This window comes from Helianthus annuus, chromosome 11 (genome assembly GCF_002127325.2).
Source record: "Helianthus annuus cultivar XRQ/B chromosome 11, HanXRQr2.0-SUNRISE, whole genome shotgun sequence".
Classification (NCBI taxonomy): domain Eukaryota; kingdom Viridiplantae; phylum Streptophyta; class Magnoliopsida; order Asterales; family Asteraceae; genus Helianthus; species Helianthus annuus.
Window position 1 is genome coordinate 183,127,860 of NC_035443.2, and position 25,310 is coordinate 183,153,169.

A 25,310-nucleotide genomic window follows, 5' to 3' on the forward strand; every position below is an offset into this window, starting at 1 on the left:
ACTTAAATTTATACGTAATAGGGGTTAGTTCCGGTACAAACCATATTTATCTTACAAACCGTAAGAACAAATCCTATCACTTAAAAAAAGATAAATTAGCACATACCAAAACAATACATACATAAAATTATCACATTTGAATTATATTAGCACAAGAAAATTAATCAAGATAATTGATTTTAGCACATATTTGAATGATATCAACACTTTTCTTAATAGCACATTGAAAACAAAAGGAAAATTCAAATAAAGAATTAATTACTTGTTAGCATAGTTTATAGGGAATTCAATATAATTGATATTATTTAGGATATTATTTTATCATTTTCTTTATAATTAGTTCGATGCCACGTGTCACTTTTTAAATAATTCTTACAGTTTACCTAACATATGCTAATTATACATGCTCAAAATACCATGGACCGAATTGCAAGTATGTCTATAAAAGGTAGATGCATCATTTCACAATCAAGCTAAGTAAATAAAATATAATAAAATATAGAGAATATATACACACATATACATACATACACATATATCTCTGTGCCGCCATAACACCATCTGTCATAAACCCTCGAGCAACCAGCCAAACGTTCCAACCACGTCTCTCTCGCATAGGTATTTAATTCTCATTATTCAATTCTATTCATAATCTTCATGCAATCGCATTAAATTATAGTATCGGTTTCAATGATTCGCTTCTTTCAAAGCAATTCATCTGTTTACTTTTTGTTTTTTTTTTTTAAATCGATTTATTATTTGCTGAATCACTTAATCTGTGAATTCGTTGAATGTTTATTGAATTTTGTGATCTGGTGATCGAGGAAAGTTCGCGTTAATCGGATAGTGATAATGTGTGTTGTACGGTTGATCGAGTAACGGATTTTGCGTATGCGTATTATGCATGTTGATTTGTGTTGCTGGAATTCGGTGACCTAATCAGTTGAGTGTTGTTGAATTTTAACTGTTTTGTAAGTTGTTCATGCTTGATCTCTGTTTTTACTGTTGATTTGATGATTAGATGATGTAATTTGCACTAATGAAATCATATAATTTGTTACATTTTTTTTTTTTTTTTTTTGCAAGTGATTTGTTTGCTAATTTGATGAAGTAATTTGCACTAATGAAATCAGTTAATTTGTTACATTTTTTTTTTGCAAGTGATTTGTTTGCTAATGTGGTGAAGTAATTTGCCTAATGAAATCAATTTATTTGTAACAGAGGTGATTTGATGAAGTAATTTGCACTAATGAAATCAGTTAATTTGTCAGTTTTTTTTTTTTGCAAGTGATTTGTTTGCTAATGTGGTGATTTGATGAAGTAACTTGCACTAATGAAATCAGTTAATTTGTTAAAGTTTTTTTTTTTTTTTTTTTTTTTTTTTGCAAGTGATTTGTTTGCTGAATTTACATTATATGTGAATTCGTTGAATGTTTACTGGCTTTTGTGATCTGGTAATCGAGGGTTAATCGAGTGGTTTGGATTTGTGTATACTTGTTGATGATCCGTGTTGCTGGAATTCGGTAACCTAATTAGTAGAATGTTGTTGAAGGTTAACAGTTTTGTAAGTTATTCATGTACATACTCTGTTTGGACTGTTAATTTGATGAAGTAATTGCACTAATTAAATCAACTGATCTGTTAACAGTTTTTTTCTTTTGCAAGTGATTTGGTTGCTGCATCATGTAATCGGATAGAGTTAATTTGTGTTATACGGTTTGCGTATGCATGTTGATTCATGTTGCTGGAATTCGGTAACCTAATTAGTAGAATGTTGTTGAGTTTTAACAGTTTAGTAAGCTGTTCATGTTCAATCTCTGTTTGGACTGCTAGTTTTTTGATTTGATGAAGTAATTGCATAAACAAAATCAGTTATTCTGTTTAGGTTTTATTTTTTAGAGTTAATTACTGTTTTCGTCCCTGTGGTTTGTCAAAAATAACTATTTCAGTCCATTAGTTTAAAAATTGTGATTTCAGTCCCTGTGGTTTTACTTTCGTAAGCATTTTAGTCCCTTTGGTTTCACTTTCATAACCATTTCAATCTATTTATTCTATCAGTACAGGGACTGAAATGGTTACGAGGTGGACTGAAATGGTTAAGAAAGTGAAACCACAGGGACTGAAATCGCAATTTTTAAACCAATGGACTGAAATAGTGATTTTTGACAAACCACAGGGACGAAAACAGTAATTAACTCTATTTTTTATTTTTTGATGAAGTAATTGTATAAACAAAATCAGTTAATCTGTTTAGGTTTTTTTATTCTTTTATAATTTTTTTTGGCAATTAATTTGTGTGCTGAATTTTGTGATCTGGTAATCCAGGAGTCGTCGTGTTAATTGCATGTGGTGATTTGTGATTCGTATAACGGTTGATAGAGTGGTTTACGGATTTAGATTTGCGTATGCATGTTGTTGGAAATTGGTTACTTAATTAGTAAAATGTTGTTGATTTATAACAATTGAGTAAGTTGCTCATGTTCATTCTCTGTTTTGACTGTTATGAAGTTATATGTCACTTTGTTTGTACCAAAATCAGACCTAAAAATTTGGTACATTGTTCAAACCTACTGCTTCTCAATCAGCAATTTTTTTTTTTTTTTTTTTTTTCTGAATGGATATTTGACTCCCAATAATATTTGATATTTGACCTATGATCAGTAGCACTCAAAAATTGATGTTGATGTCTAATATAATATTTTGTTGAAGATAATATTTAATATTAGTATTTTGCATAGTTGTTAAAAACCATCGCCTCTTGCGCCTAGGCCCATTTTTCAGGCGAGGCGAGGCAGTTGCGCTTTAAGTCGACGAAATTGCGCTTTAACTCTCCAGGTGATGGTTCAGGCGCACATTCCGGCAAGATTCCTAGATGCCGGAGAGTTTCTGGCTAAATTCCGACAAGATTCTAGCCAAATTTCTACTTTTAATCAAGGAAAACTACTTTTCTGCACTAATACACTAATATTTTGGTATAATTAGATGATATAAAGTGTTACATAATAGACTTTGTTTATTTTATTTGAAAAATAGTATTCTTTTTCTAATACATAATATATTTTTTAATTTTTTTCATTATGCGCTTTATTTTTCTCAGGCCCTCGCTTTTTTTGCGCTTTGCGCCTAGGCCCCAGGCAAGGCCTATACGCCTTGAGTGCGCCTAGTGCCTTTATAACTATGGTATTTTGCTCTCAACGTCCAGTTTGCGGGGCAAGTTAACCGAGTTTCATCTATCCTAGTTATTATTATTATTATTTTTTTTTTTACCATTTGTCTTTATGTTTGTTTGTTAGTAAGCATTAGATGTAATCAGTAATTGTAAAATTATGTAAAGGTATCTGGTTCTGTTCAGGTGTTTGCTCCTGCTCTAGCATCTTGCTAGTAGCAGCAGGGGCGGTTCTTAGAAGGCCCGTGCCAGGGCCACGGCCCTGGCAAGTATTTCGGCCGTAGTGCTAATTTTGCGCATTTCGATCGAAAATTTTTATATATACTATGTTCGGCCCGGGCATTTTTTAGTGCCCGTGTCTTTCGGCCCTGGGACGTTCAACGGGCAAGATCCGCCACTGAGTAGCAGGGCCTTGTTTAATAACATTTTGCTATCCAAAATTTTTTTTATCATTTTTTTTTTTCAAAATTACTCATATTTCTCATTCTATCTCTAGTTTGAATATTAGCATAGTCATTGAGGTTTTATTTTTTATTATAAATTCGTTAGCTTTTTCATTAATTGGTTAGTTTTATCATTATCCTTTCCATCGTAATCTCTCTGTATTAAAATATCTGCTGCTTTTCAGTTGATAATCTTTTGTTTATGTTGATAGGATGTGTTCAACTGTTCATCTTTGTGAGAATGCAAATTGTTTTATCGCATTTGATTTTCATATCTACATGTACTTTTGCAGTTTGCTTATATGTTTTCTTAATAACATACATCTAATCGGTTCAATCGGCAATTTTGCAGTGAGGCTGATAGAACATGTGTGCTCTGAGTACTAGTTAGTGTAACGGTTTTTAACATTTATAACAATGGGTCATGAAGTTCAGTATATATTGGAATCCAAACGATTAGTATGGCTGGTGGCAGTGGTATTTGCCGTCGTTATAATGTTCCAGTACTTCGAATTTCCGTACGGAAACGTTGCATCTTCCATGTTTTCAATGGGTCAGGCCCAGCCATCAGCGGGTCAAACCGGTCAAACCAATAAAACCAAAGCTTCAGCCGAAAGCCCCAAATCATCCGGCAACATTACCATTTTTAACGTCTCTAATCACACAACGCCTGTTGATACACTCGGTAAGGGTAATAATATCGGCATTGAATACAGTATTCCGTCGAATGATTCAACGACGGCCAGTCCACCACCAAGTTCATCAGCTTCTTTAACGCCTCCAACAATAGTCAATATCACGGTAATCTCGCCCTCAACGGCTTTGGATAACAACACGTCTAAACCAGAAGTAAATGCGTCGAATTTAGACCCTGGTGACAGGAAGCCGGCAACATCGGAGAACAATCCTGCCATGTCAGCTGGTGAGTCACCAGTGAAGCAAGTTCCTCCAGTGAAAGCGGTTCATAAGAGGCCGATTGGGGACATAGTGACACTCGCTGATATGCATGACATTTTAAGTGATAATCGTGCTTCAGTTCGTTCAATGGTATGTGTATTCTTGTTTTATTGTTTTATGTTTTCATGTGTATGCTTGTTACAGACTTACAGTTAGTTAGTTGCTTAAATAATAAATAGAGTAAAATGCCATTTTTGTCCGTGAGGTTTGGCCAGTTTTGCGACTTTCGTCTTGGTTTTTTTTTTTTTTTTTTTTTTTTTTTTTTTTTTTTTGCATCTAGATCCAAAAGGTTTGAAATCTTGTCATTTTCATCCGACTGGTTAACTCCATCCATTTTTCTCCGTTAAGTCAGGGGTGTTTTCGTTTTTTTATTAACTTAAAGGGCAATTTGGTCTTTAAAATACTTGTACATTATGCTAAATGCTTGTACATAAAGTGAAAAAGACGAACATTGCCCTTTAAGTTAACAAAAAAGACAGAAATATCCATGACTTAACCAAGGAAGATGGTTGGAGTTAACGAGCCGGATGAAAAAGACAAGATTTCAAACCTTTTAGATCCAAAGTCGCAAAACTGGCCAAACCTCAGCGACGAAAGTCGCAAAACTGGCCAAACCTCAGGGACGAAAATGGCATTTTACTTGAATAAATATTATTGCTTATAAAACTTTGTTCGTGCAGAAACCACTATGGTCTTCAACGGTTGATCAAGAACTATTAGACGCAAAACAACAAATCGAGAACGCTCCAGTACTAAACCACAATGACCGTGCGCTATACCCTCCATTGTACCGTAACGTTTCAAGATTTAAGAGGTGATAAAAAATTAAAAATACAATCTAATTATTAACTTTGTTATTTTATGGCTGAGTCCTACAAAACGCAGGAGTTATGAGCTAATGGAAAAGATTCTAAAGGTTTACGTATACAAAGAGGGTGAAAAGCCGATATTCCACCAGCCGCAAGCAGTGCTTAGTGGGATCTATGCATCGGAGGGATGGTTCATGAAACATATGAAGGAAAACAAACATTTTGTTACTAATAACCCGAAACAAGCGCATTTGTTTTACCTTCCGTTTAGCTCTAGAATGTTGGAGGAAAAGTTATACGTGACCGGATCTGGCAGTCGTGACAACTTGGTGCAGCGTTTGAAGGATTACGTTCAGCTGATTGCTGGTAGATATGATTCGTGGAATAGGACCGGTGGGTCTGATCATTTCCTCGTTGCTTGCCATGATTGGGTAAGCCGTTTTATCTTTAATAGTTGTATTAGCGATAAGTTGTGCTACCCAATATTCAAAACAACATGTGCGTAGCTTTAGTTTATACCAAATCGGGCCGGAAACTTGTTGGGAAGTTGTAAAATGGCAATACTACCGCTAACTCTAATAAAATTTCAAACAAGGTTGTCAAAGGCGCTAGGCACACTCAAGGGCAAAGGCCTCGCTTGTTGCCTAGGTGAGCGCCTTTGACTGCTTTAAAAGATTTAGAGATTTTTTCTTGAAAGAGTAAAGTACACAAATAGTCCTTATGGTACACAGATAGTCCTTGTGGTTTAACCAAATTTCAGATGTGGTCCCTAGCTTTCCAAAAGTACACGGATGGTCCTTGCGGTTTGCCATTTGTAACGCATTTAGTCCCTAGCCAAGAAATCTAAAGGTTTTAGCATGTCCAGGTTAGAGACTAAATACGTTACAAAGTGCAAACCATAGGGATGGTCCCTGTGGTTTACGCAAATTTCAGATGTGGTCCCTAGCTTTCCAAAAGTACACAGATGGTCCCTGCGGTTTGCAATTTGTAACGCATTTAGTCCCTGTTTTTTATCCCTATGGTTTGCACTTTGAAACGTATTTAGTCTCTAACTTGGACATGCTAAAACCTTTAGATTTCTTGGCTAGGGACTAAATGTGTTACAAAGTGCAAATCACAGGACCATCCGTGTACTTTTGGAAAGCTAGGGACCAAATCCAAAATTTTGATAAACCACAGGGACCATCCATGTACTTTACTCTTATTGAAATTATATAGGACGTAGAAGCCATTTTTAATTCGATTCTTCGATATTGAAGAGATCGATTATGCTCATTAAGATGAAGTTGATGTCCATTTTAGGTTTAGCATCTCAAATTTGGTTCTTTAATTATTTTAAATGAATGGTATAATTAGTATTATACATAAGTTATTCTTCGTTTAGAGGGTATTTTTGTCATTTTACATTTTCCCGACAACTTTTTGGTCAGCATTGACTCAAACGCCTCTATGAAAACTTACAACTTTCAGGCTACGGACGAGACAAGAAAATCTATGAACAGTTGCATACGTGCTCTATGCAATTCGGATGTCGGTAGAGAACATTTCGAATTAGGAAAAGACGTATCTCTCGCCGAAACATACGTTCGCTCACCTCAAAACCCGTTACGCGAACTTGGCGGCAAACCCCCTTCCCAACGCTCGATTCTCGCTTTCTTTGCGGGCCAAATGCATGGCGATGTCCGCCCGATCCTCTTAAAACATTGGGAAAACAAAGATCCCGACATGAAAATCTTCCGAAAGCTTCCGAGTTCTAAAGGCAACAAAAACTATATCAATTACATGAAGACTAGCAAGTATTGTATATGTGCTAAAGGTTATGAAGTAAACAGTCCAAGAGTTGTGGAGGCCATTTTTCACGAATGCGTTCCGGTTATAATATCCGACAACTTCGTACCCCCGTTTTTCGAGATTTTGAACTGGGAGGCGTTTGCGGTTTTTGTTCTGGAGAAGGATATCCCGAATTTGAAGAATATTCTTTTATCGATATCGAACCGGAGGTATTTGGTGATGCAACAGAGAGTTAAGAAGGTGCAACAACATTTTCTATGGCATGTTAAGCCTGTGAAGTATGATATATTTCATATGATATTGCATTCAGTATGGTATAATAGAGTTTTTAGAGTATAACTAGTTAGGGTTTTATCTTTGAGCATATTTGACTTGTGAATAGATTTGTCATTTGTTGACTTCCAATAAGATGTTTTATCATTTTATATGAAATTAATTATAAATCATTTAGATTTTTTATTTTAAATTTTGTTTCATGTTGGTAATTGCCATCATTTTCCTGATAAATGAAAGTTTGAACAAGACTTACCTATTTATTATTAACCTGTATTAAAACTTGAGTTGATTTTCTTATTAAAAGAAAGTTTGAATGAGATCAACATGTTTATTGATTTAACCAACCAAATTGCTTGAATGAGAGCTATTTATGAGCATGATAAGTCTCAGTTTTTTTACTTAAGAGCATAGCAACGGACCAGGTCACGGATGCCTCCGCGTTAGCCCGCCCTACGAACCACCCTACCATCTCTCGGAAGTTATGGACCGCGACACCTTTCCCTCTCCCCTTCTCACATAACTTGGATTTCATTCCTATGGACAGTCCGTGACCATGTCACGCGTAACTTCTCTCATATTAGGTGGTGTTTGTTTTTCTAAAAAAATATGTGCAGGCTCTTCTGTCTGCGCCGCGCAGACCACGCGCAGACATTGCCATCTGCAGACTGTTTGTTTTTCCGAAGACGTTTCATTAAAAAACGTATGCGCAAGCTTTTCTTGGTAAAAACACCACCAACCACCACCGTCCACCACCCACCACCGTCCGTCACCACCTCCACCGTCCACCACCCACCACCACCGTCCATCACCACCACCCACCACCGTCCATCACCACCACCCACCACAATCGTCTACCACCACCGTCCACGTCCACCACCCACCACCGCCGTCTAGCACCACCACCACCACCACCCACCGCCACCGTCTGTACACCACCACCAGTTTCTTTTAGAAGTCTACCTACCTAAAAAAACAAACAGTCTTCTTCTTGTAGATTACAGAAGTTTGGTCTACCTCTTCTTCTACATAAATCTGTAAATGTGATCCGCAGACTACAAACATTTTACCTCTTAAAAAACAAACAACACCTTATTATCAAGATAAATACACCTTCAAACTTTTTTTCATTTCTTTTCTAGCTTCACATTTCTATTTTTTTTATTTGAAATACTAGGTTAGAACCCCGTGTATTACACGGGTTGAATAAATGTAATTTTATATATTAAATAATAAAAAATTATATCTTTATGAACCATGTATATTGTACGGGTTAAATAAATGTAATTTTATATATCAAATAATAAAAAAATAGTTATATCTTTAAAAACCATGTGTATTACACAGATTAAATAAATGTAATTTTGTATACTAAATACTAAAAACGTCGTATCTTTAAAAAACCCGTGTATAATCGGGTTGAATAAATCTACCAAATAATACAAATATTACATCCTTAAAAAACCCATATGTTACACGTGTTGAATAGATCTAAAAAAAGAGTTATATCTTTAAAAACCATATGTATTACACATATTAAATAAATGTAATTTTGTATATTATATACTAAAAACGTCATATATTTAAAAAACCCGTGTATAGTCGGGTGAAAAATCTACCAAATAATAAAAAAAAATTGTATCCTTAAAAACCCCGTGTATTACACGTATTGAATAAATCTAATTTTACATAGCAAATGATAAAAAGTTATGTCTTTAAAAACTTCGTGTATTACACGTGTTATAAAAATGTAACTTTGTATAGTAAATAATAAAAAAAGTTATATTTTTAAAAATCCCACGTTTTACACGAGTTGAATAAATATAATTTTGTATACCAATTAATAAAAAAAGTTATATTTTAATAAATTAGGATAACATTTAATATTAATTTATTATTTATATATTTAATATAATATAAGTAGGAAAGAGAGGTATTTGTTTTAAAAATATATTAATTTAGATTTGAGGATAATATTTTATTAAAGTATAATAAGATTTAATATTAATTTATTATTTATTTATTTAGTTAATATAAGTTAAGTATAGATTTGAGTATACCTTCTATGAATGACACGTGTCCAAAACTTGGTTTCTTTTATTATAGTAGATAGAAGATAGATTATTATATTATTTTTAAAAGTTATAAATATGATATATCTTGCCAAATTAATTTTAATAAAATATTATATGCCAGATTATCACCAATCACTACATGCTATTTTTTTTCTAAACAAATATCCTTTGTGTAAATACCGTTTTTGTAAATATAATATTTAAATCTTTTTAATTTAAAATTTAAAATTTATCTATAAATTATTGATACCCTTATTGAATGACATGTGTCTCAAATCGGGTTTTTATTATATAGTATAGATTTTTATTTCTTTTAAATGAAACTGAAGTCTCAACCACCTTCTATTTTGTTTTTTACATGAGCAACCTCCAAAGTTTTAACCATGGCTTCCCTGTGTTCATCTTCCATCATAAAGAAATCAATCATCAATTTTATTATTATATAATATCCATCTCTGTTCCCAATAATCACCAACTCATTATTATACTAATAATCAACTCACATACTTCAGTACACTTGTTATATAACTTGCTACACTGAATCACTCACAAAACAATTCTTCTTCGTTTCTTCTCGATTTCGATCGTCTCCGTGTATAATCTGCTGATTCAAAGATGCTGTAACTTCTGTTCATACGTCGATTTTAAGGTAAATTAGGTTTTTAATCGTGTAATTTCAGTTTTGTAGCTTGAATTTTGTTTATCCGATTAGCTAGGGTTTAATATGCATCGGTTCGATCGGTTGCATATGTGTTTGATGCAAAATTGACGTGTTATTGTAGTCTATTTGTTCTCGAAAAGTGTAGGATCTATATATTGTTTAAAGTTAATGTTAAAGTGTAGTCTATTTGAGATCCGTATTGATTGGAAGCAGTTCGTGTTATTTGGATGTTTGTATAAGCAGATTACTGTCAGTTATGCTTGTAAATTTGAGTTATGATTCTAGATTAAGGTGCCTGTTATGTTCATACACTGATAATAAGGTAAATTAGGTTTTTGATCGTATAATTTCAGTTTTGTAGCTTGAATTTTGTTTATCCGATTAGCTAGGGTTTAATATGTATCGGTTCGATCGGTTGCATATGTGTTTGATGCAAAGTTGATGTGTTATTGTAGTCTATTTGCTCTCGTAAAGTGTAGGATCGATCTATATATTGTTGAAAGTTAATTTGAAGTGTAGTCTATCTGAGATTCATATTGATTGGAAGTAGTTCGTGTTATTTGGATGTTTGTATAAGCAGATTACTGTCAGTTATGCTTGTAAATTTGAGTTATGATTCTAGATTAAGGTGCCTGTTATGTTCATACACTGATAATAAGGTAAATTAGGTTTCTGATAGTTCGATTTCGGTTTTGTAGCTTGAGTTTTGATCCTCAGATTAGCTAAGGTTTATAATATGTTAAATCTGTTTCCATTTGGTCAGTTGCTATTGCTTTTGATGAAAATAGTTGTGTTGTTGTAGTCAACTAGGGTTATGCGCCGCCCGCGTTGCGGGGCGCGAAACCAAATATTTCTTAGTTTAATAACATGTACGCCTTTATTTCGGTTACTTATACATGCTACTTGTAACACGATCTCAAAAAAAGATGCATTGAGTCAACCAATTAAACCAAAACACTCTCATAGTTATGCTTAAGAAATAACTAAAACAATGGCAAGCATGTAATTTAGAGCTGGGGGCAAAACAATAATTTGTTAGGACCAATTAGCGAGTGGTAGGCTGTTGGCACGAATAAATCTATATTGAGTGAACCAAGTAAAATAAAACACTACCATAGTTTTGCCAAAAAAAGAAAAAAGAAAACGATGGCAAGATTGCAATTTTGAACTGGGGTGAAATCGTAATTTTGAAATGGAGGCAAAATCATATTTTGAACTGGGGGCAAAAATCGTAATTTTTAGATGAGGGCAAAATCGTAATTTTTAGCTGGAGGCAAAACGTAAATTTTATTTTGAACTGGGGACGAAATCGTAATTTCAATCTGGGGATAAAATCGTAATTTTGCAGGACTATAGCGGGGGCAAAAGCATAAATTTATTTTGAAATGGGGGCAAAATCGTAATTTTAACTGAGGGCAAAAAAAAAAATTTATTTTTAACGGGGGAAAATCGTAATTTTAAACTTGGAATAAAGTTGTAATTTTGCAGAAGTTATAGAAAACTATTATAAACTTATTAATAAAAGAAAATAGCACCGCACTTTTAGCCAATCACAGAACAAAACTATACAAAAAAAAAAAAAAAAACTAAGCTGGCCGGCCAAACCGCCCAAACCCACCAATAACATTGTGGAACTATTGGCGGGCATGTTATTTGTATACGTAGGTAATCTGTGCTCAAAAAGTGTAGTATCCATATATAGCTCGTGCTAATTTTTTTGTTATTCGGATGATTGTATAAGCAGATTACTGTCAGTTAAGCTTTATTACTGGTGACTTTTGAGTTATAATTCTAGATTAAGCTGTCAGTTGTCTTCTTCTGTATATGATTTTCTTAGTCTCTGTTTATAATATGCTTATTCAGGAAGCTTCATCATTTACAGGTGCTGTTCATACATTGATTATAAGGTAAATTAGTCGCTGATAGTTTAGTTTCAGTTGTATTGCTTAAATTTTGATCCTCGGATTAGCTAAGTTTTTGATTTATTAACCACCGTCTGTTGCAATTGCTTTCAATCCAAAATTGATATGTTCTTCATATGTTACTACTCCAAAAGTGTAGAATCCATAACTAGTTCGATGTCTGAAGTGTTGATTACCTTGATTGAATTTTAAATGGATTGGAAGTAGTTCACACTGCTTGAATTTTTATATTAGAGTTAAATGCCATTTTAGTCCCTGTGGTTTGGGCCATTTTGCCATTTTAGTCCAAAGGTTTCATTTTTAACCTGTGGGTCCAAAAAGGTTTCACAGTTGCCATTGTAGTCCACTTGGATAACTTCATCCATTTTTTCTGTTAACGAGGAGGCCAATTCGGTCATTTTGTATGTAATTCTGTTAACTAAAAGGGCAATTCAGTCATATAAAATGACCGAGTTGGCCTTCTCGTTAACAGAAAAAATGGATGAAGTTAACCCAGTGGACTAAAATGGCAACTGTGAAACCTTTTTGGACCCACAGGTTAAAAATGAAACCTTTGGACTAAACTGGCAAAATGGCCCAAACCACAGGGACTAAAATGGCATTTAACTCTTTATATTATTATTTTTTTTGTTAGTTGGATGATTGAATAAGCGGATTACTGTCAGTTCTGCTTAATTAACGTTGCATTTTGAGCTATGCTTCTTGATTAAGCTGTCAATTAGTTCTCCTGTATATGATTTTTGTTATTATGTGTTATTCATTGCACTTGTGGCTATGTTTGAGTGATCATTTTCTGCTTGATAGCTACAAAATTCATTACACCTCGATTTTGTCCCTTTGTTAATAATCTGGTGATTCAAGAAGCTTCGCCATTTACAGGTGCTGTTCATACTTTATACATCAATTATAAGGTTATTTAGCTCAATAATAGTATAGTTTCAGCTGTATAGCTTGAATATTGATTATCAAATTAGCAAGGGTTTATAACCTGTATTCATTTCGTTTGCCCGAATTGCTTTCAATGCAATATATGGCCGGCCCTGGGGGTGGGCGGGGAGGACCATCGGCCAGGGCCCGATATTTCGAGGGGCACGTTTTTTTGTGGAAAAAAACCGATATGTATATGTAAAATATTTTTTTGATAAGGTACACCCATACAAACACCAACATAGGACCCCTTACAAAACTATTCTTATGGTTTAGATTAGTTATAAACCCCTTTGGCATTAGGTTTAGATCTTTAGTGAGCCCAATACCCAATATCATTAAGGCCTAAGGGCACATTTTTTCGGGCTCGAACAGGGTACACAAATTCTCAGGGCCGGCCAATATTGATGTTTTTCTTTAATGGCAAACACACACACACACACACACTAAAATCCATCTATTGACCACTTTGTGGGACTTGAACCTGCACCACTTCGGTGGGTATAAACACCTGGTGCCACGAGGCCCATAGGCCATCGGCTGCAAAGTTAATATGTTATTGTAGTATATTTGTTCTTGAAAGTTGAAAAGCGCAAAATCCATATATAGTTCAAAGTCTGAAGCGTTGATTACCCTGGTTGTGATTAAAATGGATCGGAAGTAGTTTGTGTGGCTTGATCTTCTTGTTATTTGCGGATGATTAAATAAGCGAACGATTATTAGTGCTGCTTGATTAATGTTAAACTTTGAGTTATGATTCTAGATTAAGCTTTCATATATGTTCTTCAGTATATGATTTTTGTTATCGTCTGTATTTAACGCATTCCTGGCTATATCATTTTGCAGCTAGATGGCTTAAACTATATAATAATTCTATCTTAGGAGAATTCTCGAGGGTCGGTTTGCTTGGAGAACAAGTTATATACAAATGGGCCATGGATTTCAGCATATATTCGGAATTTCGAGATTGGCATACTTTGGGGGAGCGGTGTTTGCTGTTATCATAATTTTACAGTATTTTGAATTTCCTTATGGTGATGTTATATCATCTTTATTTTCTGCTAGCAAGATTCACATAAGTTACGGTACTAACCGTACTAGTAGCAATTGCACTACGGATAATGCCACTACTACTTTAACGTCCCCTCAAATTCTCCTAGATTCCAACATGTCTGAAACGTACAAAAATGCATCAAATTTGGTTCATAATTTCACAAAAAATGAATCCCCAACTAGAGATATTTTCCCATCAGTCAATTTATCCGCTGTGACTGAGGTCCACCGTAAGAAGCAAAAGGTGAAAGTAGTGTCAATTTCTGAGATGCATGATATTTTAATCCACAACCGTGCTTCTTCTCATCCAATGGTATGAAATTTCCTAATTCTCAAGTTTCTTGAACTTTTTATGCTGATTTTTGTTGTTTGAACTGTTAGTGCATGCGTCTGTCGACTTCGTCTTGTATCGAGTCTTGTACTAAGAATGTTAGATCAGGGCACGTAGTTCGAGATTATATGTAATTTCGCTTGAGGGATGTAATTCCGCTTGAAATGTCTTATGTAATTCCGCTCGGAATTAGATTCCGTTTGGAATCTAATTTCGCTTGGAACTCTCTTCAAGCGGAATTAGGTGGCTATATATACCCTTCAAACGAAATCAGTTGTAACGATTCCGGTTTCAGTGCCGAACTGCTGCCGAAGTGTCGTCTCGCTGTAAATCGTTGTCAAATTAATCATACGACAGTTTAGAGTGTGTATCTTGCTGAATTGACCTCATCACGACTGTTTCCGCCTTTCGTTTTGAGCATAAACTCTTCTGAACGACTCGTTCGGGTCCATAAACGATCCTACATGAACTCTTTAAATGATTATGCTTATATTTATATAGAAATCACTGTGGACTTCAAGAGCTGATCAAGAATTACTGAATGCAAAGCTGCAAATTGAGAATGCTTCTTTTAATGAAGATGATCGTACCCTTTATCCTTCTGTGTTCCGTAATATTTCAAAATTTAGGAGGTAAGCATACGTTATTTCATATGTTTTTGGTGTGTTTAAGCTTTACTTGTAGTTCAAAAGGCATTTATGGCTATTGTAAGCTTGCATTTGTAGAATTCATATGATTATACGAGACCCTAGGATATTATTTTGTTAAATTTTTAATAAAATTTGTTTGTCCCGTAAAATTTCTAATAAAGTGCACGGATGGTCCTTGTTGTTAACCAAAATCTTGGATTTAGTCCCTAGTTTTTAAAAGTACACGGATGGTCCCTGCGGTTTGAACTTTGTAACATATTTCGTCCCCAACTTTTGCCAAAAGTACACGGACGGTCCTTGTGGTTTGCACTTTGTAACGCATTTAGCCCCAACATTTAGTGACGAAGTGCAAACCACAGGGACCATCCGTATACTTATAAAACCTGGGGACTAAATCCAAAATTTTGGTTAACCATAGGGATCATTCGGGTACTTTACTCTTAATAGTAATTTTCTTATTTTATGACAATTTTTCAAGCTAAATAATCTTTTGACCCATCCTCATCACTACAAGTTACTGATATCATTTTCATAATTTTTATACACTAAATTGTATTTTAGCATTTAGCTAATAGCCGAACATGTTTATTAATCCGACCACATAGTTAAAACACTTAAATCATGCAATTTTAATAGCTAGAGTAAAGTGTCATTTTCGTCCCCGAGGTTTGGCCACTTTTACGACTTCCATCCAAATGTTTGTTTTTCCGCATCTGATTCCAAAAGGTTTTAAATCTTGCCATTTTCACCCAACTCGTTAACTCCGTCCATTTTTTAACATCAAGTCAGGGGTATTTTCGTCTTTTTAGACATTTTTTGTGATGATTAAAGGGTTCGGGTGGGGAGAAAGTCAACAGAGGTGGATCTTTATTTCTTATAGTGTTTTCTTTACCTTTATAAAAATGTATAAAAAGACAGAAATGCCCCTCGTTTAAACGAGAAAAATAGATGGAGTTAACGAGTTGGATGAAAATGACAAGATTTCAAACCTTTTGGATCCAGATACGGACAAACAAACCTTTGGACGGAAGACGCAAAAGTGGCCAAACCTTTGGGACGAAAATGGCATTTTACTCTAATCAAAATATTTCCTTATTTGCCCCTAATCAAAATATAACAGATGGCTCAGTTTGCATTTTCATTGCTGTTAAATGCAGGAGCTATGAACTAATGGAGAAAACACTCCAAGTATACATCTACAAAGAAGGTGAAAAACCGATATTCCACCAGCCAGAGGCGGTTATGAAGGGAATATATGCATCTGAAGGATGGTTTATGATGCAAATGAAATCAAGCAAAAGATTTATTACGAAAAAACCAAAACAAGCCCATTTGTTCTACATTCCTTATAGCTCTAAATTATTGAAAGCAACTTTATTCCCCAACTCTTATAATCGAGAAAGCGTGGTACCGTATTTGAAGAGCTATATTGACATGATCTCGCGGAGATATAATTTCTGGAATAGAACCGGTGGGGCCGACCATTTTCTTGTTGCCTGTCATGATTGGGTAAGACATGTTTCTTTAAGCAATGATTAAGATTGGTGGGTTGGGTAGTGGGTCAAAAAGGGTTGTTTTTTGTCGTTATTAAGGAATATATGTGCTCACGAACTGTTCATGAACACTTACCGAACGCGATTTTATGTTTGTTAAGGAAATGAATGTCTTCATGTTCATTTGTTATTTTTGGCAACGAACATTCTTGCACACAAACAATCTTTGAAATCTTTTATAAATGAGTTAATTGCCATTTTAGTCCCTGTGGTTTGGTCATTTTGCCAGTTTAGTCCAAAGGTTTCATTTTTAACATCTGGATCCAAAAAGGTTTCATCGTTGCCATTTTGGTCCAACTGACTTAACTCCATCCATATCTGTTAAGTCTTCCAAGGGCATTTTTGTCATTTCATTTTTCTTTTTATTAACCCTTTTGTAATTTCAGTGGTATGACATGACAAAAATGCCCTTGGAAGACTTAACAGATATGGATGGAGTTAAGTCAGTTGGACCAAAATGGCAACGATGAAACTTTTTTGGATCCAGATGTTAAAAATGAAACCTTTGGACTAAACTGACAAAATGGCCGAAACCACAGGGACTAAAATGGCAATTAACTCTTTATAAATTAAATAAACTATCGAACACAAACGAATGTTCACGAACATAAATGAATGAGCGCAGCCTCTATTCATGTTCGTTCATTTAACTCGTGCTAGTTCATTTATTAAACAGACGGACACCAACGAATTTCTCATCGAACGGTTCACAAACTGTTCGTTGAACGAACGTTCCGTTCGTTTGCAGCCGTACACGTAAACACATTTTCTTGTCAGTCTTTTGAGTTTCTTTGATAAATAACATGCTAAACATAATTGCAGAAACTATATTATTAGAAAAATAATCTAAACTTTAGGAATACTCTTCAAATGACATCCAACCCATATGACTAGTTTGACCCCTTTGGCCTGTTTGACTCATTTGGCCCGTTTGACTAGTTTGACCCATTTAAACTCATTTAGCTTATTTGCATCTGACTTTCTACTTAATATTCAAATCTCAAGGCGCCAGATGAAACAAGACAATTCATGGGTACCTGCATTCGAGCCATTTGCAACAACGATGTCCAAAAAACAGGTTTCGAGTTAGGAAAAGACGTTTCTCTCCCTGAAACAAACGTTCGTTATCGTCAAAACCCATTACAGAATCGTGGAGGTAACCCCCCATCCAAACGCTCCGTTTTCGCTTTCTTTGCTGGCAAAATGCACGGTTACCTTCGCCCAATCCTCTTACGCCACTGGGAAAACAAAGACCCAGACATGAAAATCTTTAGTAAACTTCCGAAAGTCAAAGACGACAAAAACTACGTTGACTTTATGAAAAACAGCAAGTTTTGTATATGTGCCAAGGGTTCGGAAGTCAACAGTCCTAGAGTTGTGGAGGCTATTTTCTATGAATGTGTTCCTGTAATCATATCCGATAATTTTGTCCCGCCGTTTTTTGAGATTTTGGATTGGGAATCGTTTGCGGTTTTTGTACCCGAGAAAGATATCCCGGATCTGAAAAATATCCTTCTTTCGATCCCGAAAAAAAGGTATTTGCAAATGCATAAGAGGATTAAAGAAGTACAACAACATTTTCTTTGGCATGTTAAGCCAGTTGAATATGACATTTTTCATATGATACTACACTCAATATGGTATACTAGAGTTGCTAGAGTAATGTAAATCCCAAAGGTGATTAATTTATTATCTTGTAAATACACATTTCTTTTTCTTTTCTTTTTTTATTTATACTATATACTTTGTGAAGTCCAAAAAAATGCAATACTTTGTGAATGTGTTCTCGGTTCTTTTCATGGTGAAACCCGACTTGGACCTATGGACCGGAACCGACCCTATATTTAGGGTAGTGAATCGGTTCTGTATTTTATGTTTGATCGGTTCTCGGGTCGGGTCAGGTAATGGTCGGGTAGGGTCGGGTTTTTCCTTTTGCTCACCCCTGGGTCGGGTAGGGTCGGGTTTTTCCTTTTGCTCACCCCTAGAGTTAAATGCCATTTTAGCCTTTTAGGCCCTGTGGTTTGGGTCATTTTGCCAGTTTAGTCCAAAGGTTTCATTTTTCTCCTGTGGGTCCAAAAATGTTTCACCGTTGCCATTTTCGTCTAGGATTTTTGTTGTTTGAACTGTTAGTGCATGCGTCTGTCGACTTCGTCTTGTATCGAGTCTTGTACTAAGAATGTTAGATCAGGGCACGTAGTTCGAGATTATATGTAATTTCGCTTGAGGGATGTAATTCCGCTTGAAATGTCTTATGTAATTCCGCTCGGAATTAGATTCCGTTTGGAATCTAATTTCGCTTGGAACTCTCTTCAAGCGGAATTAGGTGGCTATATATACCCTTCAAACGAAATCAGTTGTAACGATTCCGGTTTCAGTGCCGAACTGCTGCCGAAGTGTCGTCTCGCTGTAAATCGTTGTCAAATTAATCATACGACAGTTTAGAGTGTGTGTCTTGCTGAATTGACCTCATTACGACTGTTTCCGCCTTTCGTTTTGAGCATAAACTCTTCTGAACGACTCGTTCGGGTCCGTAAACGATCCTACATGAACTCTTTAAATGATTCTGCTTATATTTATATAGAAATCACTGTGGACTTCAAGAGCTGATCAAGAATTACTGAATGCAAAGCTGCAAATTGAGAATGCTTCTTTTAATGAAGATGATCGTACCCTTTATCCTTCTGTGTTCCGTAATATTTCAAAGTTTAGGAGGTAAGCATACGTTATTTCATATGTTTTTTGTGTGTTTAAGCTTTACTTGTAGTTCAAAAGGCATTTATGGCTATTGTAAGCTTGCATTTGTAGAATTCATAAGATTATACGAGACCATAGGATACTATTTTGTTAAATTTTTAATAAAATTTGTTTGTCCCATAAAAATTTCTAATAAAGTGCACGGATGGTCCCTGTGGTTAACCAAAATCTTGGATTTAGTCCCTAGTTTTTCAAAAGTACATGGATGGTCCCTGCGGTTTGCACTTTGTAACATATTTAGTCCCCAACTTTTGCCAAAAGTACACGGACGGTCCTGTGGTTTGCACTTTGTAACGCATTTAGTCCCCAACATTTAGTGACTAAATGCGTTACAAAGTGCATACCACAGGGACCATCCATGTACTTTTGGCAAAAGTCCTTGTGGTATGCACTTTGTAACGCATTTAGTTACTAAATGTTGGAGAAGAAATGCGTTACAAAGTGCAAACCACAGGGACCATCCATATATACTTATAAAACCTGGGGACTAAATCCAAAATTTTGGTTAACCATAGGGATCATCGGTGTACTTTACTCTTAATAGTAATTTTCTTATTTTATGACAATTTTTTCAAGCTAAAATAATCTTTTGACCCATCCTCATCACTACAAGTTACTAATATCATGTTCATAATTTGTATACACTAAAGTGTATTTTAGCATTTAGCTAATAGCCGAACATGTTTATTAATCCGACCACATAGTTAAAACACTTAAATCATGCAATTTTAATAGATAGAGTAAAGTGTCATTTTCGTCCCCGAGGTTTGGCCACTTTTGCGACTTTCATCCAAATGTTTGTTTTTCCACATCTGAATCCAAAAGGTTTGAAATCTTGCCATTTTCACCCAACTCGTTAACTCCGTCCATTTTTTAACGTCAAGTCAGGGGTATTTTCGTCTTTTTAGACATTTTTTTGTGATGATTAAAGGGTTTGGGTGGGGAGAAAGTCAACAGAGGTGGATCTTTATTTCTTATAGTGTTTTTATTTATCTTTATAAAAATGTATAGAAAGACAGAAATGCCCCTCATCTAAACTAGAAAAATAGATGTAGTTAACGAGTTGGATGAAAATGGCAAGATTTCAAACCTTTTGGATCCAGATGTGGAAAAACAAACCTTTGGACTGAAGACGCAAAAGTGGCCAAACCTGTGGGACGAAAATGGCATTTTACTCTAATAGATATGACTCTGGTTTTAGCTGCAATGTGCCAATGTACCCTTTTTACACAAGATATTTCCTTATTTGCCCCTAATTATTATTATATATAATAAAAGAAACCTGATTTGGGACACATGTCATTCAATGAGGGCGTCAATAATTTATTGATAAATTTTAAATTAAAAAGATTTAAATATTATATTAAAATTTTATTTTGATTGTAAATCTAAAGTCTAAAATGTGTTTTAAATCTAATCTATAATTTATGGATTTAATTTTGATTTGAAATTATTAAACAAAAACCCATAAAATTAGTAACCATTTAATCAATTTAATCCACGTTATATTAAAAAAAGAAATGGCTCTATGTTATCCCTAATGAAATAAGATATAACTAGTGACTTTTCATATCACTGATGTATTCCATGTTTACATTAGTGTAAAAACCAATACATTAAATTATATACCAATCCATTAAATAATTTACGTAACCTAATTTACATAAGTGTAATTTTTATATTTTTTATTAGGTTATAATCAATGAATCACATACATTAAATTATATTAACAGTTTTATTATCCTAATAAAATTATATTATAACAATATTTAATTAACTATACATAAATAATATTTGTATTATTCAATTTATAAAGAATTAATTACATAGTTAGTCCAATCACATTCTAGGGTATTAATTTTTCATTTTGTAACGTTTGGAGGTATTAGCGTTATTTTTAGGTTTAAAATCACATTCTATTAGTACCTAAATATGTTACTTTGTGCAAACCACAGGGACTACCTATATTAATACCCTAGAAGTTAATACCTTCAAACGTTACAAAATGAAAAGTTAATACCCTAGAAGGTGATTTTAAACTATTAGCACCTAAGTATGTTATTTTGTGCAAACCATAAAGACTAACTATGTAATTAACTCATTTATAAAAGAAACAATGAATCACGTACAAGATACATCTTATTATAATTATATTAATTTTTTTATATTTTTATTAAATATAATTATATTACAAATAATTACATATATACACGTGTTGATAAAAAATATTATTAATATTTATACACAGGGTACAAGATGAGGTCTTATCTAAATTATAAAGTGTTATCTAAATTATTGCATAAACTTAACTTCAAATTATAAAGTCTTATCTAAACTAAAAATCATTGTCTCACTTAACATAGATAAACATGCATATTATTTATTGTTTTAGATTTATTCAACCCGTATAATACACGGAGTTTTTTTTAAATATAACTTTTTTTATTATTTAGTATATAAATTACATTTCTTCCACCCGTGAATATACAGTTTATTTTAAATAGAACTTTTTTATTGTTTGGTATATAAGATTACATTTATTCAAACCGCACAATAAACGAGGTTCTTAAATATATAACTTTTTCATTATTTAATATATAAAATTGTATTACTCAACACGTGTAATAAATAAGGTTTTTAAAAATATATTATTTTTCTATTTAGTATATAAAATTACATTTATTCAACCCGTGTAATACACGGGGTTCTAACCTAGTCAAAATATAAAAGATGGCTCAGTTTGCATTTTCATTGCCTTGGTTTAAAAAAGCGCGCTTGAGGCGATGAAGCGATGAAGCGATCGGAAAAACGCTTTTTTTGGCTCTGAAGCGCTGCATTACATGAAGCGAGCTGAAGCGAGCTTTAAGCGGTGAAGCGTTGAAGCTGTGAAGCGACGCTCCAGCCAATCAGATCACTATTTGGGCCATTTTTTAATATTTGGGCCATTTTTTAAGCGACAAATTCCGGCGACGGAGTTGCTTTCAGCCGGAAACCAGGAAGAAGGGGGAAGAAGAAGAAGAGAGATGCTGACGGCTGCGTATATGTCTTTTAGGTTTTTAGGGTTTTTATAAGTTAAGGTTTTTAAACATTTAACCCCTCTATCTTTCATTAGTTTACATTCAGTCCCTAAAACTTCTAACTTTTTACTTAAAAAGTGTAAAGATAGTTTGTCTATTTAAACATTTAACCCCCTCTATCTTCAGTAGTTACATTTGGTCCTTAAACTTTTTAATTTATGCATAAAAGTACAAAATTAACATTATAAAATACATATATATAATATGGATAGCTATTTTTTATACATATATATAAAATTAACATTATATATAATTATATATAATATGGAGCGTTTCGTATACGTGAAGCTCTCGCTTCGCGCTTGAAGCTTCGCTTAAAGCTTTTGGAACCAAAACGCTTCGGAGCGCTTCGCGCTTTTTTAAACCAAGTTCATTGCTGTTAAATGCAGGAGCTATGAACTAATGGAGAAAACACTCAAAGTATACATCTACAAAGAAGGTGAAAAACCGATATTCCACCAGCCAGAGGCGGTTATGAAGGGAATCTATGCATCTGAAGGATGGTTTATGATGCAAATGAAATCAAGCAAAAGATTTATTACGAAAAAACCAAAACAGGCCCATTTGTTCTACATTCCTTATAGCTCTAAATTGTTGAAAGCAACTTTATTCCCCAACTCTTACAATCGAGAAAGCGTGGTACCGTATTTGAAGAGCTATATTGACATGATCTCGCGGAGATATAATTTCTGGAATAGAACCGGTGGGGCCGACCATTTTCTTGTTGCGTGTCATGATTGGGTAAGCCATGTTTCTTTAAGCAACGATTAAGATTGGTTGCTTGGGTAGTGGGTCAAAAAGGGTTGTTATAATATGCGGGTCAAAATGGTTTTGTCGTTATTAAGGAATATATGTGCTCACGAACTGTTCATGAACACTTACCGAACGCGATTTTATGTTCGCTAAGGAAATGAATGTCTTCATGTTCATTTGTTATTTTAGGCAACGAACATTCTTGCACACAAACAATCTTTGAAATCTTTTATAAATGAGTTAATTGCCATTTTAGTCCCTGTGGTTTGGTCATTTTGCCAGTTTAGTCCAAAGGTTTCATTTTTAACATCTGGATCCAAAAAGGTTTCATCGTTGCCATTTTGGTCCAACTGACTTAACTCCATCCATATCTGTTAAGTCTTCCAAGGGCATTTTTGTCATTTCATTTTTCTTTTTATTAACCCTTTTGTAATTTCAGTGGTATGACATGACAAAAATGCCCCTGGAAGACTTAACAGATATGGATGGAGTTAAGTCAGTTGGACCAAAATGGCAACGATGAAACTTTTTTGGATCCAGATGTTAAAAATGAAACCTTTGGACTAAACTGACAAAATGGCCGAAACCACAGGGACTAAAATGGCAATTAACTCTTTATAAATTAAATAAACTATCGAACACAAACGAATGTTCATGAACATAAATGAATGAGCGCAGCCTCTATTCATGTTCGTTCATTTAACTCGTGTTAGTTCATTTATTAAACGGACGAACACCAACGATGTTTGTTCGCTGAACGAACGTTCCGTATGTTTGCAGCCGTACCCGTAAACACATTTTCTTGTCAGTATTTTGAGTTTCTTTGATAAATAACATGCTAAACATAATTACAGAAACTATATTATTAGAAAAATAATCTAAACTTTAGGAATACTCTTCAAATGACATCCAACCCATATGACTAGTTTGACCCCTTTGGCCTGTTTGACTAGTTTGACCCATTTGAACTCATTTAGCTTATTTGCATCTGACTTTCTACTTAATATTCAAATCTCAAGGCGCCAGATGAAACAAGACAATTCATGGGTACCTGCATTCGAGCCATTTGCAACAACGATGTCCAAAAATCAGGTTTCGAGTTAGGAAAAGACGTTTCTCTCCCTGAAACAAACGTTCGTTATCGTCAAAACCCATTACAGAATCGTGGAGGTAACCCCCCATCCAAACGCTCCGTTTTCGCTTTCTTTGCTGGCAAAATGCACGGTTACCTTCGCCCAATCCTCTTACGCCACTGGGAAAACAAAGATCCCGACATGAAAATCTTTAGTAAACTTCCGAAAGTCAAAGACGACAAAAACTACGTTGACTTTATGAAAAACAGCAAGTTTTGTATATGTGCCAAGGGTTCCGAAGTCAACAGTCCTAGAGTTGTGGAGGCTATTTTCTATGAATGTGTTCCTGTGATCATATCCGATAATTTTGTCCCGCCGTTTTTTGAGATTTTGGATTGGGAATCGTTTGCGGTTTTCGTACCCGAGAAAGATATCCCGGATCTGAAAAATGTCCTTCTTTCGATCCCGAAAAAAAGGTATTTGCAAATGCATAAGAGAGTTAAAGAAGTACAACAACATTTTCTTTGGCATGTTAAGCCAGTTAAGTATGACATTTTTCATATGATACTACATTCAATATGGTATACTAGAGTTGCTAGAGTAATGTAAATCCCAAAGGTGATTAATTTATTATCTTGTAAATGTAAATATACATTTCTTTTTCTTTTTCTTTTTTTATTTATACTGTATACTTTGTGAAGTCCAAAAAAATGTAATACTTTTTTTTTTCGAACGAGAAATATTTTTAGAGAATTACCATGGTAGTTATGGTACCGCTAAAAGAGGCGTGTTGTCATCGGTCACTACATATTCATGTGTAACGCAGTTAATTTTTAACCAAATTGTCATCGGTCGCTACATATTCATGTGTCTGTAACTCAATGGAAACGCATGCTCAGTCTGATAATATTATAATAACGAGCAAGTTGTTGTTTTAGTCCCCATGGTTTATAGCACATTGCTATATTTTATAAATATGAAAATTTTTGCAAACAACACACCAGTGTTTCAATTTATTGTAATTTAAGTCCACCAGACTAGT

At 34.4% G+C, this 25,310-nt stretch overlaps 3 protein-coding genes across 8 annotated transcripts; all 3 read left to right on the forward strand.

The window, feature by feature from the left end:
- Positions 1-475: 475 nt before the first annotated feature.
- Positions 476-7,612, forward strand: LOC110891406 (probable glycosyltransferase At5g03795). 3 transcript variants are annotated; one of them, XM_022139098.2, is made up of 5 exons: positions 476-618; positions 3,962-4,656; positions 5,247-5,380; positions 5,452-5,806; positions 6,846-7,612. In XM_022139098.2, exons 2-5 carry the CDS (start codon positions 4,027-4,029, stop codon positions 7,503-7,505), a joined length of 1,779 nt encoding a protein of 592 aa, XP_021994790.1. In that variant the 5' UTR covers positions 476-618; positions 3,962-4,026; the 3' UTR covers positions 7,506-7,612. The 3 variants fall into 3 exon arrangements, with proteins under 3 accessions (XP_021994790.1, XP_021994792.1, XP_021994791.1); XM_022139100.2 differs by lacking the exon at positions 476-618 and adding an exon at positions 732-971; XM_022139099.2 differs by lacking the exon at positions 476-618 and adding an exon at positions 732-942.
- Positions 7,613-9,890: 2,278 nt separating this feature from the next.
- On the forward strand, positions 9,891-19,321 carry LOC110891407 (probable glycosyltransferase At3g07620). Of its 4 annotated transcripts, XM_022139103.2 has the most exons (7): positions 9,892-10,163; positions 12,039-12,082; positions 13,871-14,390; positions 14,910-15,040; positions 16,216-16,567; positions 17,617-18,146; positions 19,193-19,321. In XM_022139103.2, exons 3-7 carry the CDS (start codon positions 13,953-13,955, stop codon positions 19,230-19,232), a joined length of 1,491 nt encoding a protein of 496 aa, XP_021994795.1. In that variant the 5' UTR covers positions 9,892-10,163; positions 12,039-12,082; positions 13,871-13,952; the 3' UTR covers positions 19,233-19,321. The 4 variants fall into 4 exon arrangements, with proteins under 4 accessions (XP_021994793.1, XP_035836245.1, XP_021994794.1 ...); XM_022139101.2 differs by lacking the exon at positions 19,193-19,321 and having other exon boundaries at positions 9,891-10,163; positions 17,617-18,374; XM_035980352.1 differs by lacking the exon at positions 19,193-19,321 and having other exon boundaries at positions 9,891-10,163; positions 12,058-12,082; positions 17,617-18,374.
- On the forward strand, positions 19,199-25,024 carry LOC110891408 (probable glycosyltransferase At5g03795). The gene is made up of 3 exons (XM_022139104.2): positions 19,199-19,323; positions 22,832-23,183; positions 24,215-25,024. Exons 2-3 carry the CDS (start codon positions 22,845-22,847, stop codon positions 24,875-24,877), a joined length of 1,002 nt encoding a protein of 333 aa, XP_021994796.1. The 5' UTR covers positions 19,199-19,323; positions 22,832-22,844; the 3' UTR covers positions 24,878-25,024.
- The last annotated feature ends 286 nt before the right edge of the window (positions 25,025-25,310 follow it).